The sequence below is a fragment of the Mauremys mutica genome, chromosome 9 (assembly GCF_020497125.1).
Source record: "Mauremys mutica isolate MM-2020 ecotype Southern chromosome 9, ASM2049712v1, whole genome shotgun sequence".
Lineage (NCBI taxonomy): Eukaryota > Metazoa > Chordata > Testudines > Geoemydidae > Mauremys > Mauremys mutica.
In genome coordinates this window covers 42,071,343-42,097,980 of record NC_059080.1, presented here as the reverse complement: position 1 = coordinate 42,097,980, position 26,638 = coordinate 42,071,343, and the positions used below count along the sequence as shown (strand labels likewise).

General features: G+C 51.1%; 1 protein-coding gene across 1 annotated transcript; it reads left to right on the top strand.

Annotated features, from left to right (window-relative positions):
- Positions 1-1,958: 1,958 nt before the first annotated feature.
- Positions 1,959-22,248, top strand: SLC25A14 (solute carrier family 25 member 14). Its single transcript, XM_045030034.1, has 9 exons — positions 1,959-2,255; positions 9,895-10,042; positions 11,104-11,198; positions 12,744-12,829; positions 13,828-13,923; positions 16,403-16,527; positions 17,628-17,763; positions 18,315-18,395; positions 21,774-22,248. Exons 1-9 carry the CDS (start codon positions 2,192-2,194, stop codon positions 21,813-21,815), a joined length of 873 nt encoding a protein of 290 aa, XP_044885969.1. The 5' UTR covers positions 1,959-2,191; the 3' UTR covers positions 21,816-22,248.
- Positions 22,249-26,638: the final 4,390 nt, after the last annotated feature.

Sequence of the window (26,638 nt, the reverse complement as noted above, 5' to 3'; positions counted from 1 at the left end):
CTGTAGTATATTCTTATTGGCTTATAGCAATAAACCTGACATTGGTTGTTTGGTCTCTTCAGACCAGTGGGGTACAAGAGTCTGGTAGAGGGCAAATATACTGGTCACTGGGTCAGCAGTTTTCTGTTCCCTGAGTGACCAGAACAGAGGGTTGCACTAGAGTAATCAGGAACCTGCTAGAACTAATTAAGACACCTGGAGCCAATTAAGAAACTGCTAGAATCAATTAGGATAGGCTAGCTAATCAGGGCACCTGAGTTTAAAAAGGGCCTCACTTCAGTTTGTGGTCAAGCATTTCACTATAACATTTATCAACACTTTGTTTTTGAGATAATTAAAAAAAAAACTATTTTTTTCAATCTTCCCTCATAGGTCATGTTTTCTAGGTCATTAATCATTTTGATTGTTCTTCTCTGGAGTCTCTCCAATTTGTCCACATCTTTCCTGAAAGGTGGAACCCAGAACTGAACATGATACTCCTCTTTTGGAGGCCTAATCAGAGCAGAGCAATTACTTCTCATGTCTTGCTTACAACACTCCTGCTAATACATCCCAGAATGTTTGCTTTTTTTGCAACAGCGTTACAGTGTTGACTCATATTTAGCTTGTGATCCACTATGACCCCCAGATCCCTTTCCGCAGTACTCCTTCCTAGGCAGTCATTTCCCATTTTGTATGTGTGCAGCTGATTGTTCCTTCCTAAAGGGAGTACTTTGCATGTGTGCTTCTTGAATTTCATCTTATTTACTTCAGGACCAAAGGCGAAATGGTCTAAGCCACATGCAGCCCTCTGAAGTATTCCACACTCATGGGTGCCACACCATCTAGAATGGCAGCAAGTCCTGCTTCTGTTGGCCCTGTGCCCCTTGCAGAATGGGTTCCTACAGTACTCTTGTGCCAATGTACTGCCAGTCAGGGCTGGTTTTAGGCCTATTTGACCAATTCCCCCGAATCGGGCCCCGTGCCCAGTGAGAATCCCTTCCCTGGCTAGAGGTGCCTTTTTAATTTTTACTCACCCGGCAGCGCCCCCGGGTCTTTGGTGGCACTTCGACAATGGGTACTTCGCTCACTCCAGGTCTTCGGTGGCACTTTGGCAGTGGGTCCTTCAGTGCCACCGAAGACCTGGAGTGAGTGAAGGACCTGCCGCCGAAGTGCCGCCAAAGACTCGGAGCACTGCCCGGTGAGTACAAACCCCATGGCTTTTTAAGTCATTCCTGCTGGGGCCCCATCAAAACTGTTTGAATTGAGCCCCGCACGTTCAAAAGCCGGCCCTGCTGCCAGTCTCACATCACTGCAGTAGCGATCTGTCTCCCAGGGCCATGTCCCCCCCGACTTGATTCACATTTGGCACCTTTCTTAGGTGGGTTTGGCTTCAGCCAGCCGGGCGCAGAGGTAGGGCCAGACATTAGAGCGGGCCTAGACAGGCCGGGCCGATCCCTGCTGCCTGGGGCGAAGAGGTTCCCTGGCTGCACCAGCTACTGCGGCAACACAAACCCGGCGAGACACCGGTCAGGGGCGGGGCGGACCTGCCCTGCGCAGGCGGGGAGCGCGCCCTTCCGGGCCGTCGCTGTGCGAGGGGCGGGATTTCTCCCCTTTCCCTCACGCGCAAAGGCGGCTTCACGCGACACTCGCCCTCAGTTTCCGGAGCCAGGACTCCCCGGATTCGGAGCACCAGCGCAGGCAGCCCGGGGACCACCCGAGCCGTCTGGACGGAGGACGAAGGGGGGTCCACCGTCATGCCGAGCGCGTTGCCAGGACAACTGCCCATAACAAACCTGATTGGGTCAAAAAAGTAAAACCCGCCCCAGCACTGGGGGAGCGGGATTAGGGTCCGTGCGTCACCACGCTGGGCGGGGATTGGCGTCCGTGCGTCACCACGCTGGGCCAAGGGACACCGTCCAATCGAAAGAGGCGGCTCCCGCGTGGCCCTGCTGCAACAAGCCCGACGCCGCTGATCTCCGGCCCGCGGTCGCTCACGTCACTGCTCGGCGGCGTCGCTCGCGCGGCTGTGCGTCCAGAAGGCACGACCGAAGGACGCCCTATCCCCGCCCCCAGCTTCTCTCGCGGGAACCCCGCCCAGGGCACGCGCCGAGTCTGTTCTCCCTAGCCTGTTACCGGTCTGTTTCAGGCGCGCGCCGTTGTGACGTGAAGTCCCGTGTCCGCCCCGTCCCGGGCCCCGCTCCGCCATGCGATGTCCGCGCTGAACTGGAAACCCTTCGTGTACGGCGGGCTGGCCTCCTTGGTGGCCGAGTTCGGTGAGGCGCGGGGCGCGCCTCTGGGCTGTACCCCGGGGGTTTGCCGGGGGCGGGGAGCTGCGCCCCTCCCGGCGGGCGAGGCGCTGAGCTGGACTCCCGGGGCCGCGCTGCGGGGGAGAGTGTGAGCGGACCAGGGGAGTGGCGTTGGGACTGTAGGGCTGCACGCTTCGGAGAGGGTGTTTGCAGAGAGACGCTACAAGACCGATCTGAGCCTGGTCTGGCAAACCCGCCTTCCCGCGGCAGACTGCAGGAGCAGATCTCTGTAGCTCGCCCCAGAGACAGTTGCTGCTTTTACAGATCCAGACTAACACGGTGTTACCGAAATGTCGGTCCGCCTAGCTGAGAGCCAATGACAGCCAGACAGGGATGAGGAGAGGTTGCTTTATTCTGGAGAAGGAAGGAGAGTTCTGTACCTTGGTACAAAAAACTACTCCATACAAAAACCAAGACTCTTTTATACACACTCACACACAGGCTTTGGTTGTGTTAGCATTTGATTGGTGATTAGCAGACCCTGCACTTCTACAATCTGCTCAGCAAAAACCGGCTTAGGACCAGCTTCAACTGCCTTAAGACCGATAAGGGGAGACAGTTCAAAAGTTCAGGCTACTGTGTCTGTGAGGTGTCCAATATCCCCTAATGGTTGCCAGCTTTTATAAGGTTACTAGCTGTTAGGGGGTCGCTGCTGACTATCACAGTCCCCCCTTCGGGCGTGATAATCCAAATTGTCAGGCCCGTTATGCAATTTGCGATTAAGTTGGAGGGAGAGATGTTGTTTTTTTTACAGACAGTAGAGCCCTTAGTAACAGCACTACACAAACATTTTGCACATTGCAACATTACCCAAACGACACAGAGAAAGAAAAGGAAAAAAAAAATTTATTTGACAATTTTATGGAAAAGGCCAGTAAACCATGACCCAAGGTCTGGGAGGCGGTTTTTAAAATTAAGGGTATGATTAAGAGATCCAGTGTGGAAAACAACAGCTGGATCCTTGATGGCCTGCAAATCCTTTTTAATTAAATCAGAGCGATTAATATAAAAACAGCATTTTTTCCCAATGCGAGCACAGGCCCCCCCCCCCCACTTTAGCATTTATGGTATTTAGCACATGCCTATTTTGCAGTGTTACTTCTGCTATGTTACGGATTTTTTTGTTGTAACTTTTGGAAAGTGTTTAAGGAGGCATTAGCTGCCTTTTCAAGTTCTGCAGAAATGTTTACCACTGCCCTTTCCAGTTCCGCTACCCCCAGTTCAGGAATAAGTTTACGTATAAAGGAATGAAATTCCATTTGCCTGATTACTAGGGTTTTCTGGCACGTTTAACCCGAGCCCCTTTTAAGGGTGTGAAGAGCTTGTGAGAATAAGTCCCCAGGTTGAAGATTTGGCGTGAGTCCAGTGTGGTGTTTACTTGAACGTTTGGTAATACTTTGGCCACACCACACCGGCCATGCCAACCCGGCGGGAGGGCTTTATAAGCATTATGGCCACAAATAAAATACAGACCGGGGCTCTGTAAATAAAGGGTGAGGGAGCTTCCTGCTACTCGGTGGCGCCAATTTACGCTAACATTTTGATGTTTGGAGTTGCCAAATACCCGGCCCCGGCACCGCCAATGGGATGCATTTAAATGTCCCATGGCGTGGGTGTTTAAGATACCCCTACAGTATGTAACAGCAAACAAGTGTGATGTAAAACTTATTAGCGCCCCCTGGCATTTAGAAATTTTTACAAGGGATGAGTGAGGTGATAAAATGCCAGAGGAGACATTCATATAATATGCATGAGTTTCATTTATGGGACCCAAGGGAAGGAATGAAGGAAACCACTTCTCTTGATAACGTTCGCCTGTCAATTTTGCAATATAGGCCTTTTGAAACTGGCAGGGGGGTTTCTGGGTGTTTACACCAATTTTTAAGGGGTAAAAGGTTTCATTTTTAACACTAAACCTAAGGGTTTGATTGCAGGCTTTTAAGGGGATGTAACCCAGTTCCTCCCAGGTCCCGTCAACAGCCTTAAAACATAGGGCCAGCTTATACCCAAACCCAAGAATATTGAAGAGAGGGACCCCTTGGACCTTCCAACTATGATGCCAAATCTTAGATGTTTTTCCATACTTATTGGACTGGTATTTTTCTTTTCACCACCACTCAGCTTTCCGCACCACTTGTAGGGAGAGAGTTTTAGAGAGGTTTAAAGGTACAGCCCACAGTTCTATTCCTTCCTTAGAACGAGTTCGGTGACACAACCAACAGTCAGACAAGTGTTCCAACGTGGCCAGTTGCTGAAGAGGTTTAGCCGCTGGGTGCGGGTTAGCTTGTATAAGGGGCAGGCTTAGAAATAATAGCCACTGCAGCACCGTCTGAGAACCCATAGTTACAAAGTCTCAGGATTTTGTTCATCGGAACAAAAGCTTTAGTCCCTCGAGAGGTTTAGCTTTCCAGGTATCGTCTGCTTCTGGCTTTTCCGGGTTGCGGTGGGAAGAGCTGGTGGTGTTCCCTCAAAGTCCAATGTTGTTTGCTTTTGGCCCTGGCCTAGGAGCTAGCTTGATTCGGGTGTGGTGGATTGCAGTGTGGGAGGTAAGAAGGACTTGAAAAGGGCCAGCCCACCAGGGTTGGAGAGGCTTGATTTTCCACTCTTTTACATAGACCCAATCCCCTGGCTGGATCCAGTGAGCAGGTACATCAGCGGGTAAGGACTGAAATTGGGCTGCATACCTGTGAAGAGACATGAGAGTATTTTGGAGGGAAACAACGTATCTGGTTAACTTTTTGTCCCCCCAAGTGGCTAAATCAGTCACAGGTCCTGGGTTAGCAAATCCGGTATATGGCCTGCCAAATAAAAGTTCAAAAGGTGAGAAACCAAGCCAACTCCTAGGGGCAGTTCGAACTGCCAAGAGGGCCAAAGGCAGAGCCTGAAGCCATTTTAACCCAGTTTGTGTACATATTTTGGAGAGCTTAAGCTTTAAAGTTTGGTTTATTTTTTCCACTTGCCCAGAAGATGGTGGTCTTCAAGGAGTATGTAGAAGCCAGGTGATACCTAGGGCCTTTGCAATGTATTGAATAACCTGGGCAGTGAAATGAGTCCCTTGATTAGAGTTAATAGACCTAGGAGGACCAAACCTAGGAATAACATGGTTTAATAAGGTTTTTCCCACTTTCAAGGCAGTTGCTTGTTTAGTCGGGAATGCTTCGGTCCAGCCCGTTAGTTATTCCAGTGCAGGGGCTCCTCGGCATTATGGGTTATTTGCTTATAAAGGGGCTTTGCCATTTCTTCAAAAGCTGGAATCCAAGAACGGCAAAATCCTGCAAGGCCTAAAAATCCCCGCATTTCACGTTTAGTCTCTGGCCGTGGGATGTTAAGGATTGACTGGATACGGGCACTAGATAGAGCTTGATGTTCCAGGGTGAGTACATGACCGAGGTAGGTTACCTGGTTCTTGGCAAACTGAAGCTTAGAAGGGGACACTTTATGTCCCTTATCTGCCAAGCAATTTAGCAAGTAAATAGTGTTTGTTTTGCATGTTACCTGATCAGGAGAACAAACCAGCATGTTATTCACATACAAGAGATAAGTGGACCCACCAGGTAGCTTAATATTAGCTAAATCGCATGTCAGGATAGAGGAGAAAATGGTTGGAAATTCAACATATCCTTGTGGTAGCCGAGTTCAGGTTAGCTGTTCTGCCCTCCCGGTCTCTGGATTCGTTCATGTAAATGCAAAGATATCCCAGCTGTCTTGATTTAGGGGAATACTGAAAAAGGCATTACACAAGTCTATTACTGAATAGCAAGCAGTACCTGCTGGAATGGCAGTCAGGATAGTGTGAGGGTTAGGTACCATGTTGTGTCTAGCCTGAACGACTTTATTTACTGCACGCAAGTTCTGGACAAATCGGTATACCGGTTTTCCCTCTGGATCCGTGTCAGGTTTTCTGACTGGCAGAATGGGGGTGTAGAAAGGAGACTTGGTGCGAACTAGCACTCCCAACCGCAGGAATGTGGTGATAAGGTTCCGGAGGCCTAGCAGAGCTTCTTGGGGGATGGGGTACTGACAAATTTGAGGAATTACAATGCCTGGCTTTAAGGTTATAAGGTCCGGAGAGTGCCCAAGTCTGTTTTTAAAGTGCCTCATAGGGAGGCTTTTACCTCCTGTCTGAGTTGCTCAGGTAGGATTGGGTTTGCAGGCAGGATCGAGTCCTCTGAAGCCTGGGTCAGAACAGCACACAGCTGGGGAAGCTGGTTTTGAGGTAACCGGAGGACAATCCTGTTATCTGAAAAAAAAGATCTGAGCATGCAATTTACACAACAAGTCTCTGCCCAAGAGGTTAACTGGGGAATCCGGAGCTAGCAAAAAGGCATGGGAGGCGGAGACACCAGAAATTTCCACAGTAGCCTCCTGCAACACAGAACAGTCAAATGGCTTTCCGCCTATACCCATTACCGGACTACTTTTATTCATGAGGCTTCCCTTCTTCGGCTTGACAGTAACAGTGGAGAGGGCAGCCCCAGAGTCCAGAAGACAAGAATAAACGGTTCCTCCCAAAGTTAGACGGACCTGGGGGTCATTGGAGGAACAAACATAAGTGGTAAAATTATTTGAATAGGTGACAGAAGAACCCCCTGGTTGCTGTTATTCCTTACTGTCGTTAACATCTGTTTTCCCCACAGTCATCTGGTGTTGCGGTGGGTCTGGGCGGCGGGGCTGCTGCCCAGTGGTTCAGTATGGGCACTCCCTCTTCCAATGACCAAGCTGCTTACAATAGTTACACATATCTTTGGCATGTCCTGGGGCCCCCTCCGTCCGTTTTAGGTTGCCTTTTGGGGGGTTCCCTCCACCCTCCCTGTTTTTCATTCCCAGCATTTACAAGAGCCGCCAGCATTCTCACCTGCTTTGTTTCTTGTACCTTCTCTCTTGTGTTATATACACGGGTGGCAACGCTTACCAGTTCCTCCAGGGATTTCCCTTCAGCGCCCTCAAGTCGCTGTAACCGCTTTTTGATGTCCGGGGCTGACTGAGAAATAAAGATAAGCCGGACCGTGGACTGTGCGTCCGCGGTCTTGGGGTCTAGGTTAGTATAGGTACAAAATGCTTTACAAAGTTTCTCATAAAAATCGGAAGGGTGCTCCTCTTTCCCTTGCACAGTATTATGAACTTTTGACCAATCCAGAGTTCTCTTGCCTGCCTGTTTGATACCTATTAAAATGCAGTCCCGGAATCTCTTTAAATTTGCCTGGTGGGCCGGATCATTCGGGTTCCATTGGGCCGGATTAGCAAGGGTTATAAAGTCACGGGAATGGCCGCCGGCATCCGCGGCAGCCCGGACACCCTGAAGGACCCGCTCCTTCTCCTCTGTGCATAACAAACAATCCAAAAGTTGGCCCACATCGTGCCAATTGGGATTATGAGACTGGAAAATGGTACGGAATCGCCTATGGACGACATCCGGGTCGTCCCTGAAGCAAGGCGTAGTGGTTTGCCAATTCATAAGGTCCGCTGTGGTAAACGGAACATGAACGTGATGATCCACGACATTCCCTTCTGTCGTTGGAACTGGGATGATCCGGAGTGGTGCTTGAATTAAATTGCCCATGGGTTTCTTCCCATAAACTGACCCCAATCTAGTGTGGGATGGACTACCCAAGAGGCTAAAAGACACTAACCCACTACTCGTCATCCTGCCAGTAGCCGGTTCGTCTACTCGAGCTGTAGTGTCCTCAATTTTCCTGCGTGGGGGTTTCTGTGGTAGGGCTGCTATCTCTGAACCCACAGCTGCAGAGGAAGGTATTGAGCCCGTCCCACTTGGTAGTGCTGCTGCTACCGGTGGCCGAGGTCGAGGACAGTATATGGGGGGGGGGATTTTCTTCCCAAAAATCGGCCTTTTTAGGGGCAGAAGGTTTTGGGTATAGAGGGGCTTGAATCTGTATTTTCTTTAAGTGACGATGAGCTTCATCGTCCCACAAGAACCAATAATCCATTTGTCCTGGTGCCTGGTTTTCCAGCACCAGGCGCAGAAGAGTTAAGTGAGTCGGAATGTCAAAAGATCCGAACTCGGGCCAATCGGTACCCAGGGCTGGCCAATCCTGGGTACAAAGCTGCAATAAGCGCCTCTTTGACATTCCTTTCTGAACACCGGGTAAAGGCCATTTATTTAACATGTAATCCAAAGGGCTATCCTTAGAGGGTTTCCGCTGAGACCCACCCATCCCCTTTTCTGGCACTTAAATAGAGAATTAAACAGAAAGAAGGAGGGAATAATGGTCTAATCCAAAAAATCCAAGCCAGCAATCTCTGTTTACACTGACTGCTACAGGGGACGGAACAGAAGGATCTTAATACGACCTCAGGGCTTCCTCGCACGCTATGGCTTCCACCCTGAGGAATTACGAACAAGTAGCTCAGTTCCGCCCACGCACCTAACACCCAAAGATATATAAGACAGAAATACAGTAACCAGGTAACCAGAATATAGCCAGAACCTGGGAAGTGTTTCCTTATCCTATTAGGGCTCACCTTATCGGAGCATGAACCCCAGGGGCTGCGGTGAAGTGAGGAAGAGGGGCTAAGCACCCCGGTGGCGCCGCTCCTAGTTCGCCGCAGCCGTCCGGAGTCCGATGTCCGAGCTAGGAGGGTCCCATCTGGGTCGCCAGAAACTGTTACCGAAATGTCGGGTCCGCCTAGCTGAGAGCCAATGACAGCCAGACAAGGATAAGGAAAGGTTGCTTTATTCTGCAGAAGAAAGGAGAGTTCTGTACCTTGGTACAAAAAACTCTACTCCATACAAAAACCAAGAATCTTTTATACACGCTCACACACAGGCTTCGGTTGTTTTAGCATTTGATTGGTGGTTAGCAGACCCTGCACTTCTGCAATCCGCTCAGCAAAAACCGGCTTAGGACCAGCTTCAACTGCCTTAAAGACCGTAAGGGAAGACAGTTCAAAAGTTCAGGCTACTGTGTCTGTGAGGTGTCCAATTTCCCCTAACGGTTGCCAGCTTTTATAAGGCTACTAGCTGTTAGGGGGTCGCTGCTGACTATCACAACGGCTAACCCCTCTAATACTTAAGATACCACATGCACTTGTGTGGGGAGATGTTTGGCAGCAGAGACCTCTATGTCATAGCAGACAAAGGCAGAACAAGCTCTAGTGGCTGAAAACTAGATAAACTCGGACCGGAAATGCGGGGCACATTTTTACAGTAAAGGCAATTAGCCATGGGGCCAACTTTCCAAAGATGAATTCCCTACCACAGTTTTTCAGTCAAGGCTGGATCTTTCTTTTTAGAAAGAGCTGCTCTAGTTTACCCACATGTTGTTAGTTTCAATACAGGAATCATTGGGTGAAATTCTCTAGCCTGTGTTGTGCAAGAAGCCAGTCTGACCATCACAATGATTGGTTCTGGTCTTGTAATATAAAGTACCTGTCCTTGTCCCAGTGGCACAGAGGAGGTGGGATGGGAGGCAGACTCTCTGTGTGACTTTACTCTGTGCAGCCTGAGCTCTTTAAAGCAAGAGACTTGTTTGAGGGGCTGGCCCTCCGGGCGCCAGAGACCTGACGGGTCCTAGTCTGTTTCCTGGGGTGCTGTTCCCCCTCACCTTGCAGGGACTGCAGCCTGACTGGAGCCTTTCTCCATTTGTAGGGACCTTTCCTGTGGACCTCACCAAAACGCGCCTCCAAGTGCAAGGTCAAAGCATTGATGCTCGTTTCCGAGAGATCAAGTACCGGGGCATGTTCCATGCCTTGTTCCGCATCTATAAGGAGGAGGGGATTCTGGCTCTCTATTCTGGGTAAGGTCTGATGCCTCTTTTTCCCAGCAAAAGGCTCTCTGCTTGATATCCTATGTGTGCAGAGTCTCCTACCCCACGCACCTTGCCCTGCTGGATCCTTTGGGGAGAGGACTACAGTCTGACCTGTGGCCATGTGCTCTCCCTTTTCCCACACTGAGCCACTGCCACATCTTTTTTACTGAATGTTGGTTAAAAAGCCTGGGAACGCAGCCTGTCACTGCAAGTCTAGGTGGAACTCGTTCTAGTCCTTGGACTCTCCAGCGGCTAGTCTGTTTGGTCAGTGTCCCAAGATGATGTATGGGTCTCAAATATCCAAATAAAGACCCAGGAAGTCCCAGAGAAGAGGGGGAGGGAGGCAGGCCAGCCCAGCCTCTTTGCTCTTTCTTCAAAAGCCTGCTAGGCTGCTATAGTCTAAACGTATTTGGGTCTGGCTCTTTTGGAGGTGTATTGCCAGTCCATCCCCATACCATGCCAAGTATGTGCAAAGTCATACTTCTCAGACAGCACTTTGCCTCTCTCACTGGTGTTAGGCGTGAGTGTGATAGCTGGCCACCTCTTGGGAGCTGCTGTCCATATAACAGTGACATAAAGGTGGGGAAGTAGGGGGTAACTCTGTCTCCTTGCTGAGTGTCTTGTAAAAGCCCCTTAGAAGCAGTTTTGTGTCAGGCACTAGAATGCGGACAAGCAAGTCTCCTTTTCTTCATATTCAGACGGGTTGAGTTTGGCACTCAATAAGCTTTGAACTAATAATTCTCCCATGAGCCACTTGCAGTGCAGGCAGGGTCTGTATGAGCCCATCCTGCTGAAGGGCTTATCCCTTACCATGCAGCATCCTCTGCTATTCTGGTCTTGGCCTGTTCTCAAAATCCATGGAGGTATTGTGATGCTGAGCTCCCTTGTCAGTGCACAGGAGCCCACAACAGGTGTGCATATTACATGAGCTGTACATACTGGATCCTGTATCTGAGGGGGAGTGAGCTATGCTGGAGCCTGCAGGGGCACAGTGGTGCTGACAGGCTGTGCAGCATGTAACCAGATCTTGTGTTTATTTGCCCTTGCAGGATTGCTCCTGCGTTGCTGAGACAGGCATCTTATGGCACCATAAAGATTGGCATTTACCAGAGCCTGAAGCGGCTGTTTGTAGATCGCTTAGAAGGTCAGTGTCAGTGAAGTCTCATGTTGGGGTGCCTGTGGAACTGTCACAAAGAGCACAATGTGAAATCTTCAGGCCAGCCCCCGGCCATTCCATATCTTGGTTCTTTCCCTTCTCTACCCGGCCCAGCTACCGAATCCCAAAGAAGCTGAGGTGTGTTCCGTTTCCTGCTGTCCCAACAATGGGGATAATTTGATTTTTTTTTTTAAATGTAATGAAAGCTGATAGAGGTCTCAATGTGCTGGTTGCTACTCAGACTCGTGTGAGAGGCAGGCCCTGTCCCCAAGTGCTCCCCATCTAAACAGAACAAAGGGTGGGGAAAGGAAGAATTATCCCCATTTTGCAGTTGCAGAATTGAGGCCTGGATCACACCTCGCCTTCCTCAAAGTATCTGATTCTTATTTATCATTGCAGTTTCCCAGCTGCCTTCAGGACAAAGCCGACTGCCCCCGCACAGCAGCAGTTTAAGGCTTGGTTAACTAACCTTTCCCATCTCCCTGCCAGAGGCTTTGAGCCCCAGTGCCATTGCTCAGAGATTATCATCCCCTTAGCTCTGTGTCTTCTCCCTTCTTCCAGAGCTGGGCATGTGTTAACAGTCCTGAGATGTGCTTTCCTGGCTGCTCTGGGGCAGGCCACGGGATCTCCACTCTCCCCACCTATACACTGAAGCAGTAAAAATCTAATGCTGTTTCTCTCAAGGAGCTCTGAGCGTTTGACAAACCCTGATGGATTTGACTCGCAGTCCCCACCTCAAGAGGTGGGCCCCTGAGTTACTGATGAGGAAGGACTTGCCCACAGCCATGCAGCAAGCCTGGGATAGAATGCAGTCCCAGATGCTGCCCTAACTAACAAATGATGGTCCTTCCCTGCATCTGACTCCATGGAATGTGAATTGGGTCACAAGTTGTCTGTTTCCATTTGCTGCTGCAGCACTTCCAGCTTGGTTACTGAGTCCTAAATGTTTGTTTCCCTGCAGGGCTGGGGCTGCCAGTGGCCTGGTCTCCTCTGGAGAGTGCTGCGGTCAGTACCATTGCCCTTTTCCAGCATAACCACTGCTCTAACTCTGGGCCTGGAGGCTTTTCCTTCTGAACTAATTGCTCCTAACCCACTCTGTGTGGGCTGTCCAGTCTCTGCCCTGTGTGTGTTTCGGATGCAGCCACTAAGGATTCCAGCTCAAAGCTCTACAGCACTGGATGACCCAAAAATCATTTGCAAATCCAGTGCCTTTGGGGAGGTTGAAATTACAGATAATTGTGTCTGCCAAGCACCTCATTTCTAATCTACTTCTGTCCTGATCTGCCAGGCTCTGAGTTGAGAGACTGTCTTCTCCTCTGCGGAATACTGCTGAAGCCCCAACATCCCTGCCACTGCCTTCGGGCCCTGGCAGCTAGGGGACAGGTTGGTTGGTCTCTGCACCCCACAGCTTTGCTCTCTGCATTGGCAGCTGGATTTTCCATCCTTTCCTTCCCAAAGCTTTTCAGTTTCTCTGGTAGGTCCCTGCATCACTATCTCTGGGCTCTGACCTTCTTTCCCCCTGCCTGATTGCAGATGAGACGCTGCTAATCAACATGATCTGTGGGGTGGTTTCAGGGGTGATCTCGTCCACGCTGGCTAACCCGACAGATGTGCTGAAGGTAAGAGGTGGCTGTTTTGTGGGACCATCCCTGCTGGGCCAGGTCCTGATATGATTAAACTGATTCTTTCCTTTTAAGCAGCATGTCTTCCAGCTGGAGCAGACTGCCCTCCAAGCCACTGGCCAGGCTTTGGCTTGGGGATAGAAAGAAAGCACTGTGCAGGAAGGAGATGGAAAATGCAGCTGCTGAGTTCTGTAGTGAAAGATGCTCTGGAGCCGAAGCACTGGGTGAACTGCGCAAAGGGCTAATAATATAATATATGGAGATATACCTGTCTCATAGAACTGGAAGGGACCCTGAAAGGTCATCAAGTTCAGCCCCCTGCCTTCACTAGCAGGACTAAGTACTGATTTTTGCCCTAGATATCTAAGTGGCCCTCTCAAGGATTGAACTCACAACCCTGGGTTTAGCAGGCCAATACTCAAATCACTGAGCTGTCTTTCCCCACAAGAAGGCTAAGAGTGCTGGCCAGTAGCCAGGCATGCCACAAGCCTTCTCCCCTCTTCCCCATGGCCACTACACGCAGCTCTGGTGAGGCACCTCCATTCTGATCTGTAGCCCCCCATTACTCCAGTCCTGCAGAGTGACTGCAGAGCCCAGGCTGGCCTGTTCTTTGTCCTGGTGCTAGGTCCAGGGGGCCTCATCTGGGGGAATCTCTCTTGGTTGAATTCACATGGAGCTCAGCCTCTGTTTAAAAAAAGAAATGGCCTCCCTGGCTTTGTTCTTTGTCTGACTTCTGAGCACTGAGGTCTATTAGCTAGTCCTGTAAGGTCCTGCCCTCTCCAGTCCATTGTCATTTTCATGGTGCTGCGACCTGCTAGCCACTCCTCCAAATTCACTTTCCTGGCCTCTGAATAACTCTTCCACTTGGCAGTTGGATGTTGCTCTACTATACTTGGCTATTTTTCCCTTCCTAGATGGGAGCTGAATCTGTATGTTGACATAACTCTCTGCTTGGCAGCCACTGCTACGTGATAGAATCTGTCCCTTCATTTCAGATTCGAATGCAGGCTCAAGGCAGTTTATTCCAGGGGGGCATGATTGGCAGCTTCATCGATATCTACCAGCAGGAAGGCACGCGGGGGCTCTGGAGGGTAAGCACCCACTGCTGAGAGTCCTTTCTACTCAAGCAGCAGAAGAGTAAGCTGCTTCCTCAGCTGCCATTTGCTGACTAAAGCCAGGTGGTGAGTTCACCTTCTGATCCTGGTGTGCTGCTATCCCTTGGCGTAAGTGAAGCATCTGGAGAGTGAACGGGACAAGGACAGGAGCAGCCTTGCTGTTTTATCTGCTGTCCATGGGGAAACTGTGGCTAGGGTCACTCTGTGTATGTGCTGGATTGGGACACAAGCAGGATGTGAATGGGGCAGGTCCCCTCATGCACAGAGTGCAGTCTTTTCCAAAACCTGCCCCTTTCCCAGAATGTACAGCTGCAGAATAGTTAACATGTGGAGCAGGATCAGGCAGTTTGCTTCTCTCTGCAGGACTCCTTGTTCTTTCCCCTAACTCACCTCTTGGAGAGTGACTCAGCCTGGGTATCTCTGAGTGGGTTTTGAGCACACCCTTGCAAGGTTAGTGGGGAAGAGTCTGCAGAGCTCAGCAGAATAGCTCGTAGCCTCCTCATAGAATCCTGAGGCTGAGCATGCCGTCAGGAGGAGGAATTCTCAATGTCAGCGAGTGTTTCCCTTGAATGTCCTCACCAGAACACTTCAATATAAAGACACAAATTGTTTTAAGGCAAGAAAATCCACAATTAATGTTCTACACCAACTTCAGCTCTGCCTCGTGTCCAGCCTGAGACCCCATATCCCTTGTTGCCTGGAATCTGCCCTGTGTGTATGAATGACAGCAGGATGGCAGCTTCCTGGGGACTGCTGGAAGGGCAGATTGTGAAGAAAGGATCTTGAGCTTAAAGGTGTTAAGATTCTTTAGAGCCCACTTGTTACTGTTAGTGCGTTGAGGAGTTAGCTGCACTGCTTGGGGTTTGTGATAAGATACTTGGGCCTGCTTTTACTATAGTGACCTCGCCATAGAAATCCTTCCATGAACTTCAATCAGCAAACCCAAACTGGAGAGAGCTCCAGTACTGGGATTCCCAAGTCAGATGGCTTTCCCAAATGGAGCGTTCCCCTTTATCTCTTCCTTGCATTCAGTACAATCCTTCAGAGGGAAGATACATCCCTAAGTCTCTCACTTACTCCAGAGCCTCCTCGGCTGGAAGGGAGGGACAGGGTAAGGAGTATCTCCACTGCTGGTTTTGGCTCAGTAGTTACCGTTAAGATTATTCCTGCTCTCTAGACAAACGCACACGAGAGGGAAGAGAGGATAGAAAAGAAAGGAAAACATCTGTCTCACGGACACGTGCTGCAGGCAGGATACAGTACACAGTCAGGTCAGTCACAAGTGGGTGCGTGCTAGCCCTGGCCCCAGCTCACTCTCCTGGTCTAAGAGCTGGCAAGCCCTGGCCACCTCCTGCCATCTCTCCTTTGTGCTGAGGTGAGCCTGCTTGTGCTGCCTCAGCCTGTCATACTGGAGCTGGCCAAGTTTGGAAATAGTTACACAGAAGCCAAAGAAGATAGGGAAGAGGATAGACATGAAACAGCTCGTGAGGGATGGGCAGTGGGATTCTTAAATCAACCTCCCTCAGGTCATTGCAGTTTGGTGTGGTCTGAGAGCTGCATCTCCTCATTGGCCTGTTTGCCAGCTGGATGTACTGAAGAATTCCCCCAGCATCCGCAGGCCAAAGAGTTTTCCTTTGGGTGAGATAGTGGCCTCCAGGACATTGATGCCCTTACACTTCTCTGCAGTGCCCAGAAGGGGAAGCCATCACTGTCCCATCTACTTTGCCAGTCCATTGCCCATGGTTTTTCTCTGACCCAGGAATTTCTCATCCATTGTTGTGAAAATGGGTCACCTGTTTGGAGTCCTTGAGGGTTGCTTTGCAGTCAGTTCAGGTGGCTCTTTCCAACTTACTCCTGTTTCCTTCAGCTGTTTTATAACCTGTTCTCAGGCCAGAGCGACCTTCTGCCAGCTCAGCCCAGCTTTTGCAAGTTTAATGAAACATGGACTCCCAGATCATAGGCCTTGGTGCAACAGAAACTGGGGTCCTAGCACCTCCCTGCCATGCTATGGCCCCTGCATAGCTGCATCTTGTTTCTGGTTAATCTCTGCTGGCATCTAGTTTTGTTAGGTGCTGCCCAGTGGGAGAAGTTGAGTGATTTGAGAGCTTCAGCTGGGGTCTCTTGGGGCAGGTGAGGAGCCTGATCCAGCCAGGCTACAGGCCAGGGGGCAGAGTGGCAGGACACACAATTCATGTCGCTAGTAAAGTGATGCCAGGCTGGAGGGAGCATAACTCTTTAAAACCAGGAAAGGGAGTCATGCCCAAAGGGAGGAGGGCTCTGGGAGTAAAACCAAGATAAAGCAGGATTCCCTTATCCAAGGGTAAGTGCAGCTGGTGAACTAGGGGAGGCAGCCAGAAGGCCTGGTCAGTGGGCTGCAGGGCTGACTGCCATGGGAGTGTCTAGGAGGGAAGGGGGCCCTGCCTCCAGTGGTAAATTGAGTGCTTGTGTTTGGTAGGGTGTAGTCCCCACGGCGCAGAGAGCTGCCATTGTGGTTGGAGTGGAGCTGCCAGTGTATGACATCACCAAGAAGCACCTGATCCTCTCAGGGTTCATGGGGGATACGATCCTTGCCCACTTCATGTGAGTACCTGCAATCCCCTCTGCTCTCTTTGGATCCAGTGAGGCTAGGCATTGCCAGTCAGACCTGCTGGAGAAGGGCAGGATGTAATTGTGCAGTGCAGCCTGTGGTGTTAACTCTTGACCAGTTCCTGGTTATGCTGAATACAATGCCAGCAGCTTGGCTAGATCCTACTCAAGGGGCAAGGCCTGCAGCTCTGCAGTGGCATCCACTTCTTGGGGGGGGGGGGTCTACAGAGAGCAGTTCAGCTGCCTGGCATGTGGGCAGTAGGGGGTGCAGGTCTCCTAGCTAGAATCCCAGTGGGACTTACAGGAGGAGAGGTGAATGGGGTTGGGGGACAGGAATTCTGCAGAGCATGTGAAATAAGCTGCTGCATTCCTAGCTACTTTATTCCCCATTCCTCCTCTGCCCTGGCTTCTGATTCTAGGCTGTTGCTGCAGAGTGGTTCAGTGGGATGATTCTTTTGTCAGGGTTTCTTAGCTGGGGGTGGTATGGGGCACCCACTGAGTTTGCACCACATGGCTGGAGGGAGGAAGTCACCAGGGTACAGTGAGAGCAAGCACAAGGGAGGGGAGTAGCAACATGGTTGCTTTTGCCTTGCTCTGTCCCGCTGCCATTCTCAGTGTGGGTCTTCTGCTCTTGCAGCACTCACTCTGCAGAAGCATCCCCAACACCAACTCTGAACCCCCGTCCTTGAATTCAGCCCCCGCAGGTTTCCCAAACCCACCTGCCATGACTGCAGTGCCACAGTCCTTGGCAGATCTCCATGGGTCGTGGCAAGAAACTGCAGCTTGTCCCTGAGTCCAGGTTTAGGAGAGGCTTGAAACATCCCCAAACCCCATGGGGCATTACAACCTCTGGAGCTTGGATTTAGGAGGTGGTTGCTATGATAAATGTGCTTCTCCTGCCCTAGTGATGGTGTGTGCATCTTGCTTGCACCATGGGTTTCTGGATGGCAACAGACAGCATGAGAGCAGATTGAGCAAAAAAAAATTAGTTGCACTATGTTCTTGTGGAGAGTGCTCTCTCTGTGCCCTCAGGTCTGCCTGAGGCATGTCACTGGCCTGGCCCAGAGCAGCCTCTAATGCTCTGATGCATTTAGTTCCAGTTTTACATGTGGGCTGGCCGGAGCCATTGCCTCCAACCCAGTGGACGTGGTGCGAACGCGGATGATGAACCAGAGGGCAATAGTGGGGAGTGTGGAGCTCTATAAAGGCACGCTGGATGGTCTAGTAAAGGTAAGAAGCCAGATAGTGTTGGGCAAGTGGGGTCACAGCCAGTTGAGCCTGAACAGGTTCTGATGTCACATGTGACTCTGATCTCTGCAGCAAAAGGCACCAACCACAGAGCATCCTTCTCAGGGAGTGTCTTGCAGTGCAACAAACATGGACTTGAGGAGCTGCCCCCTGGGCCTGCTCCTGTGAAATGGGACTCTGGGAGTAGCGGGAGAGACAGTCAGAGCAGGGACTGCCCATGATCTTATTAATAGATTCCAAGGCCAGAAGGGACCATTTGTCCTTTAGTCTGAACTGCCCTGAACTAATTCTTAGAGCAGCACTTTGAGAAGAACATCTTGCCTTGCACCAGCCCAGTTAAACTGGAGTTGTTCTGTATTGGAGGATGCTACATTGTATGCGGGGAGGGGAGACCACATCTGTCTCTTCAGGAATGGGCAAGAGCAACTAAGACACTACTGGAGTCATTGTAGCAGAAAGCACCCTGTTTCATTGTGCACTTGATCAGGAGCTTGGGGAGCATCTCATGGTCACTTTGTCTCTCTCTTCTCCAGACATGGAAGAGTGAGGGCTTCTTTGCACTCTATAAAGGGTTCTGGCCCAACTGGCTCCGGCTTGGCCCTTGGAATATCATTGTATCCTTTAAAGAGTGACTGGGTGACAGTGTGGGTGCAGCTATCTGGAGAAAGGCGAGGACGTAAAGAACTACGCAAGGCAGAAATGGTTCTCGCTCTAGACAGGTACCATTGTCCCCATTAACCAAATCAAGTCATGGCTCTGTCTTCCCTGCAGTGGCCCACTCAGATGTACTACCTGCCCTTCATGGACAGTGATCGTGCAGGATACAGTGCAGCTGCAACCTACTGTATGGCCAAGAAACCAGCAGGGGGCACATTGTAGCTTGTAATGTAGTCTGCTGAGTGGCTACTCCTTTGTCCCGGTTGTGTCACAAGAGCAGGGAGTTCTGCTATGGCTTCATAATTGTAAGGAACCCTTCATTAGAGTGAGCACCCTGAACTGCTTTGTTTGAGGGTCCCCATATCTGTTCTGACCCCTTTGGAGCTGGCAGTCTCTGGGCAGGCCCCTGCTTTTGGGATGAAGTCTGGGGAAAGCCTTGGGATGCATGGGGCAGGTGATCGGAACAGGCACTGTTTGCAGATAAATGTTTGCAGTTATCCTGTACCTCAAGCCCTGTACAGCCTTGTACTGGACCCTTTTTCCTTTTCTGAAAAATGTGTCCTCCCAGTGTGGGAAGCACATGTGCTGGAGAGGCAGAGGCGGCCAGCTGAGCCCTCTATCCTGTCCCAGCTGTTTGGGAGGGTTAGAGACTTCCCTCTGCTGGGCTTCCCTGGGGTTCGACAACTCCCCTTTCCCATGTGCAGGCTGTTTCTAGTCCTAGTGCCCCCTCAAGGAAGGCTTCTGGCGGTATTTTCCTCTTGGAAGTGGCAGTGTGGCCGTGCCATGTGTTGGCATTTAGCTGGATTGCGGTAACCCCTAACACTACTGTAGGAGAAATTGCACCAGACTTTGCCTTGCAGATTTTCTGTCCTTCTGTGAGCATGTGGTAGGGAATGGGGTCAACAGGACTAACCTGTTCCAGGAAGTGTACTCTAGAGAACTCCTACCTGCTGGGTGCAGCCCTACACCATTCAGACATAGCTGCCAAAATAACACAGTCAGCCACAGCAGTTTGCTTACCAATCATGTGACCAGTAGAGCTGAAAATCTCCATGCACTTTCCTACCATACAAACCTGTCCTCAGCTGCTTCCGCCGCTGCCTCACTGGTGGGCTTTGCAGCATGCCTTGGAACCTCAGCACATTAGGCCTATTGGGGCCTTGTCAGAGAGTGATCGCAAGAAAAGAGGCCCTAACAGAGAGCACTCACCCAGCCCAAGAGTCTCTGTTGGTGGCAGCATGGAATGGGCAGAGGGGTGTCTCAAGTAGGCAGCTCCCAAGCAATTCAGGGCCTTATAGGCCAAAACACATGTTAAACTCAATAGGCAGCCAGTGCAGATCATGGAGGGTGGTATCGTGAGCTGCCACTAGTGGCACTGCTTAGCACATGGGCCTGCATTGTGCACAGGGGCGGCTCTAGGTTTTTGGCCGCCCCAAGCAGTCATGCCCGGGAGGCGCCCCCGAGCCGCGGGAGCAGCGGACCTCCCGCGGGCATGACTGCAGAGGGTCCACTGGTCGCGCGGCTCGGCTGGACCTCCCGCAGCTGCGGGCGGTTCGCAGGTCCGGCGGCTCCGGTTGAGCTGCCGCAGTCATGCCTGCGGGAGGTCCAGCCGAGCCGCGGGACCAGCGAACCGTCCGCAGTCATGCCTGCGGCAGGTCCGCTGCTCCCGGGGCTCCGGTGGACCTCCCGCAGGCATGACTGCGGCAGGTCCGCCGGCCCAGCCTGCCGCCCCCCCGGGAAAGGGCCGCCCCAGGCGGGTGCTTGCCCCGCTGGGCTCTGGAGCCGGCCCTGATTGTGCACCAGCAGTTTCCAGGTAGATGAAGGTGCAGCCCCATGGTAAATTGAACTGCAGCAATTCAAGCTTAAGAAGACAATGGCCTAGATCACAATAGCAAGGTCCGTATTTGAGAGAAATCCCATCTCCTGGCCAGCTGTAGGTGGGTAAAAGCTACCCCAGTCACTGCTGCATTGGGACCCTCCAGCAGCAGATGAGCATCCACCATAGCCCCCATTCCATAGACAAGTAACAAATCTTCAGCAATCATCCTCGATCACAGGGGAGATACTGGTCTTGCCATAACTGTGGGTTGCTTCCTCCCAGCAACACCTGTCTGGATTGAGCTTCAGCCAGCTAGCTTTCATCCGTACCCCAGTCTCCTCCAGATGTTGGCCCGGTATTCAAGCAGCAGTGACAGATGAAGGTGGGCGTAATCAGCAAGCTAAAAGCACTGCAGTTTATGGCTCCTTGTTAACACACCCATTGTGGCTATTAGGAATGTCTGCACAGCCCAGCCCACCCCACCCCCTGGCTTCAGAGCCCAAGCTCCAGCCCAAGCCACAACTTCCAAGCGCTGTCTGTGCAGCTCCTTTTAGAGCTAGCATGAGCCCCACAAGCGCATGTGTGTCCATCCATGCTGGGAGGATCACTGCCATGGGCTGTGTAGATGCAGCCTTAGATACCTGGCTGGAAACCTGTGGAACTCCTTCACCACCCTCCAAGCGGTTAGTGTTAGAACTCAGAGGAGGAGGAATGGGGCATCCCAGCTTGGTTGCCTCTGCAGGATTTAATACCAGTAGCACTGTTTCTTACTGTACTTGTGCAGTGGGAAGGGGTAGTGGTGCCATTGGCAGAGAGGCACCACTGGGCCTGTGAATCTGCCCCACGAAACAGCATCTAGCCAAGCCCTGTGCCCTGGCTGGCTAGGGGTAAGGGGTGATGTATGGCAGCTCTTTGCAGTTAAGTAGCCCAATGAGAAGGTTACCTGCAGGCTTCTCACATCCTGCTTTAATTGCCCAAGCACCTATAGCTTCATACAGAATGTGGTTTCGTGTAGGTTGAGGAAACGCTTGTTGTGTCTGTGGAGGAATGTGTGACCACTCTGCAGTGGGGCTCCTTTCCACAAGGGGAGTGTGTGCCCGTAGAGTTCTGTAAAGGGACTAGTGGTGTGGGAGGTGGGCACCCTAACAGACATTACAGATTAACCCTAGAAACACCAGTGCAAGGCTTCCAGTGACCCAAACCCTTCAGTGGCTTCTACTGGGGCTCACAGGCTCTCAGAATGCCCCAGGAAGCCCTGGTTCCAGGGAGTTGTCTGCAGCTCCCACCTATGGGATATCTCGGAGACAGCTGGCCCTGTGTGGAGTGTGGGGGAGCTCCTTGGAGGGACTGACACTGGAGCTCAGTGATGATTTCCATGCTGGTTGTGAGGGTGGAGCTGCTCTGGCTTCCCTGCTGCATGTAGACTTTGGTCAGCAGCAACTGGAGTCATCAGGAGCTTGTGTGGGGTGGGGGGCTGCATGAGCATGTTGGCCCTGTTCCTTGACATGCCCCCCAGTTTTTTATCACATATGAGCAGTTGAAGCGACTTCCGTTCTAGGGCTGCCTCCAGTCCACGAGCACAGCCTCCAAGACGTGCAGTTGGGAATGAGCAGCCTGAAGTTGCCACCCCTTTTTTTCCACTCATTTCATCTCCCTGTGTCTTGATGTCTTGGCATGCATGGATTGGGACCCGCAGTCCACTGAACATCTGGTCCTTGGAGCACGTCCTGCCTGCAGTGGAGAGGAGGCCAGAGGAAGAGGTTGTGTGTTCTAGGGGAAGTATTAACTGTACCAGTGTCTGGGCCTGAAGCGGTGTCTTCTGTGAAGACTAGTGTGGTGCTGTGGCCTTGCAGTACAGGTGTGGTATGTGCTGGTTGGGCAGGTGCGCGTTGCTGTGCCCTGCCTGACGGGCGGGACAGAAGATGGAGCTGGGAGTGGTGGTGGCCATGTTTTCCTGCAGACCTGTAACCTCATTAAACTATTTATTGATAGGGCTGTCTGAGTTTGTTGCTTTTGTGTGGGTGTGAGTCCCACAGCAGATGGCCTGTCTCTGCCCTTGGAGAGGAAAAGGAGCAACCATTTAGTGCAGCTACAATGTTTGATTTTCTTAGAATATACGCTGCACTTTTTATAGCACCTTCCAGTGATGGGCCCCAGCCCCCCTTTAACTTGGGAAACAGGCCCCAAATGCCTGGAGTTTTGCCCAGACTCATACAGTATGAGTCCAGGAATGTCAGACATGGAACCTGAGACTCCTGACTCCCTGTCTGCTACTTTACCTACTAAATAAGTGGTCCCCAAACTGTGGGGTGCACCCCCCTAAGGGCAGGGAGGAATGTATGGGGCAGGGAGGGAGTGCCACCCAGCCTTGCTCTGCCTCCCCAAACCAGCTCTTACTCATAGACTTTAAGGTCAGAAGGGACCATTATGATCATCTAGTCTGACCACCTGCACAATGCAGGCCACAGAATCTCACCCCTTCTGACCTTAAAGTCTATGAGTAAGAGCTGGTTTGGGGAGGCAGAGCAAGGCTGGGTGGCACTCCCTCCCTGCCCCATACACCCCAGGCATGGTGATCAGTTAAACCCTGAGCATGTGGGCAAGACTCACCAGCCAGCACCCAGGAAAGAATTCTCTGTAGTAACTCAGATCCCAACCCATCTAATATCCCATCACAGACCACTGGGCATACTTACCTGCTGATAATCAAAGATCAGTTGCCAAATTAATTGCCAAAATTAGGCTATCCCATCATACCATCCCCTCCATAAACTTACCAAGCTTAGTCTTAAAGCCAGATATGTCTTTTGCCCCCACTACTCCCCTTGGAAGGCTGTTCCAGAATTTCACTCCTCTAATGGTTAGAAACCTTCGTCTAATTTCAAGTCTAAACTTCCTAGTGTCCAGTTTATATCCATTTCTTCTTGTGTCCACATTGGTACTAAGCTTAAATAATTCCTCTCCCTCCCTAATATTTATCCCTCTGATATATTTATAAAGAGCAATCATATGCCCCCTCAACCTTCTTTTGGTTAGGCTAAACAAGCCAAGCTCTTTCAGTCTCCTTTCATAAGACAGATTTTCCATTCCTCGGATCATCCTAATAGCCCTTCTCTGTACCTGTTCCAGTTTGAATTCATCCTTCTTAAACATGGGAGACCAGAACTGCACACAGTATTCCAGATGAGGTCTCACCAGTGCCTTGTATAACGGTACTAACACCTCTTTATCTTTGCTGGAAATACTTCGCCTGATGCATCCTAAAACTGCATTAGCTTTTTTAACGGCCATATCACATTGGCGGCTCATAGTCATCCTGTGATCAACCAATACTCCGAGGTCCTTCTCCTCCTCTGTTACTTCCAACTGATGTGTCCCCAATTTATAAATAAAATTCTTGTTATTACTCCCTAAATGCATGCCCTTGCACTTTTCACTATTAAATTTCGTCCTATTACTATTACTCCAGTTTACAAGGTCATCCAGATCTTCCTGTAGGATATCCCGGTCCTTCTCTGTGTTAGCAATACCTCCCAGCTTTGTGTCATCCGCAAACTCCAGCTGCAGCTTTACTTCGCCCCCAGCCCAGGTCTGCCCTCATTCTTGTCCGCCCCCATACCTGCTCCCCTTCTAGTCCCAGCTCTTCCCTATCCCCAATTCTGCCCCCAGCTCTGCTATCCACCCAAGTTTCTGCTGAGCCAACTGTGCAGTCATGGGGAGGAGGTGTGTGTGTGGCGGGGGGGCAGATTCCATTACTGGTAAGGGGGGGTGGGGAGATGACTGGAAAAGTTTGGGCACCACTGTGCTAGATTGTGCTGCCTCTAATACTGAGTCATTCTGAAATACTGGCAAGAAAGCACTTGAGACAAAGCAGAGCAGAATAACATGGAAGATCTCCATGCTCAAAACATCCAGGCTGGGGCAGATCAGGAATATTGAAAGGACATGGGGTTTTCACTCCCTGTGGTTCAGTAAACCTGGATAAATCTAGGAGAGATGTACATATTCTTGTCGCACATTTGATCATTGCTTTCTGGTTCTGGGAGCTGCAAAGTGTGATTCATCACTGAAAATGGCTCTCCCTTCTTAAGCAGATATTGTGTGTGTATCAGTGGATCTGCTCATTGTGGTGTCAAAAGTAAGATGTTACTGTTCTGATTCCTTGAAGGCCATAAGAGCCTGGTTCAATAAGTCTTGGTCAGATGCACGTTGGCATACCCCTCAGGACAACAGGTCTGCACAGGCATCAGTGAGGGTAGGAGTTGCCTGTGGAACCTTTATGCTGCATGGGAGGAAAGCCAAGCTTTCAGCACTCCCACATGAAAGCTCTGTCTTTTATTTACATACTGGGTCCACTTGCACAGGATTCACTGTGGGTATGTCTTGTACCTATTAGGTTCTGGGAAGTGGATGGGCGGAAGTGGGCCTGCCCACTGCTTAAGGATCCTCCCCCCCCCCCCAGCCTAAGGGGAGGATCTACAGGACCTCAAAACCCAACTGATGTCGGGGGACAACTAATAAAAGAACAGGGACAGGAGTGCGGTCAAAGGGTCATAAGAAGGGAGCCTGACGGGGACACCGAGCAGAGAACCCCGGACAGCGCCCACTGCTCCTCGAAGGCGTCAAGGGAGCCAGCGGACGCCGCCCAGAGGAACTCCGCCCGGAGACGTGAACGGACTAAGGATCGGAAACAAGCCCCACAGTCGCAGGAGTCTCCACTGGCCAACCGCCTCTCCCTGGTCACGTAGATGGCCATTTTTGCCAGGGCGAGGAGGAGGTTGACCAGGAGGTCCCGCGACTTCGTGGGGCCACGGATAGGGAGTGCATAGAGAAGGAGGTGAGGGGAAAAGTGCAGCCAGAAACATGGGTATGTCTTGTAGTGGGGTGGTCACCCGCTCCTGCCCTGAAGGGCTTGAAATCAGACCTGGGAGAGGGCTGAGACTGTGAGAGAGCTGCTGCTAGGAAAGTAGCAAGCCTAGGCTGAGTGGGGAAAACAGCCTCAGCTGGGGTCCATGACCCAATCAGGCCAAAGCTGGCTTAATAAGGGCCCAGCTGGTCTTTATAAGAGGGCAGTGGGCCAGGAGCAGATAGACCTAGTTGCCTGAGGTCTAAAGGGTACTGGAGTGAAACAGAGCTGGGGAAAAGCCAGAGGAGCTTGGGAGCTCTGGGCCAGCAAGTCCCCAGCCTGCAGGATCTTGTACAAGGCCCCTGCAGGTACTGGATTGCAGGGAGAGGCAGCAGGTCAAAACCTCCCTTGCCTATGATGTCTGGCTTATACAGATTGCAGTTGGACCCAGTGAAAGGGGACTAGATGGTGACTGGCAGTAGCCCATAGGCTGTGGCAAGGTGGGGATAGAGGGTTGGGGGTTTCCCTGGGTGGGGAGACCCTGAGACTGGGGGAGTATTGCCAGAGGGTAGCAACCCAAAGACAAGGGGCACTGGGTCCTGGGAGGGCGGTCTGCAGAGGGCGCTCTGTGCTGGAAAGAGCTAATTCCCTGAGATGACCAGCAGGAGGCGCAGCAGGGGTGAGTCTCTCACTGCCACAGTCTACACAGCAATTAAATGCCTGGGTTAGCTGACTCAGGCTTGTGGGGATGTAAAATTACTGTGTAGACATTCGGGCTTGGGTTGAAGACAGACCTCTGGGATCTCTTGCCGGGTCTAAGAGCTTGGTTTCTAGTCTGAGCCCTAACATCTACCCAGCAATTTTTAGCCCTTCCCCATGAGCCTGAGTCAGCTGATCTAGGCCAGCTGCAGCCATGCTGTGGTCTCTGATTCCAGTGTAGACCTATCCTGAGACCCCTCCAAGCCTGTGACGTACACTGGCTCATTGAGATTTAAACTGAATTGTAAAGGTGATTCTCAAAGGGGGAAAACATCACTTTTTTGCTTCTCTTTCATAGCTGCATAGAGTTAGACCACATGGGCCCATAAACTGCTGTGCCCTCCTAACTGTATAATGTACCCATTCCTGCATAGATATGATAGATGCTGCACCCTGAAGGTACCTATACAATAATTCCCCTAGTCACACACCTCAGCGGGTGAAAAACAGATCTCATCTCATAATCACAGCTTGGCCACAACTCCAGAGTAATCCAGACATGTTCTCAAACAAACCTTTACCAAGCAAACCCAACCACCATATAATATAGGTCCACCTAACACACTGACCGCACATGCAGTGTATCCAAATAATTTCCACTGGTTACTACCATCTTCTGGGGAATAGAGGGAAGATGGTGTGGACAACCTTGTCTTCCCCGCCCCCGCTTTTTTCCCTTGTCTTTTAATAGTGTTAGATGGAATCCTGTGCATGAGAGTGACTGGGTTGGGATGGAAGGTGAAGAGCTTGTATATTTCAGCTGCTGTGGGGTTGGC

Bases quoted from the DNA above. Each gene is read 5' to 3' on its own strand.
- SLC25A14 (XM_045030034.1), top strand. From the start codon at position 2,192: ATGTCCGCGCTGAACTGGAAACCCTTCGTGTACGGCGGGCTGGCCTCC. The intron at 12,830-13,827 runs GTAAGAGGTGGC...CCTTCATTTCAG, and splicing joins ACCCGACAGATGTGCTGAAG to ATTCGAATGCAGGCTCAAGG. The intron at 16,528-17,627 runs GTGAGTACCTGC...TGATGCATTTAG, and splicing joins ACGATCCTTGCCCACTTCAT to TTCCAGTTTTACATGTGGGC.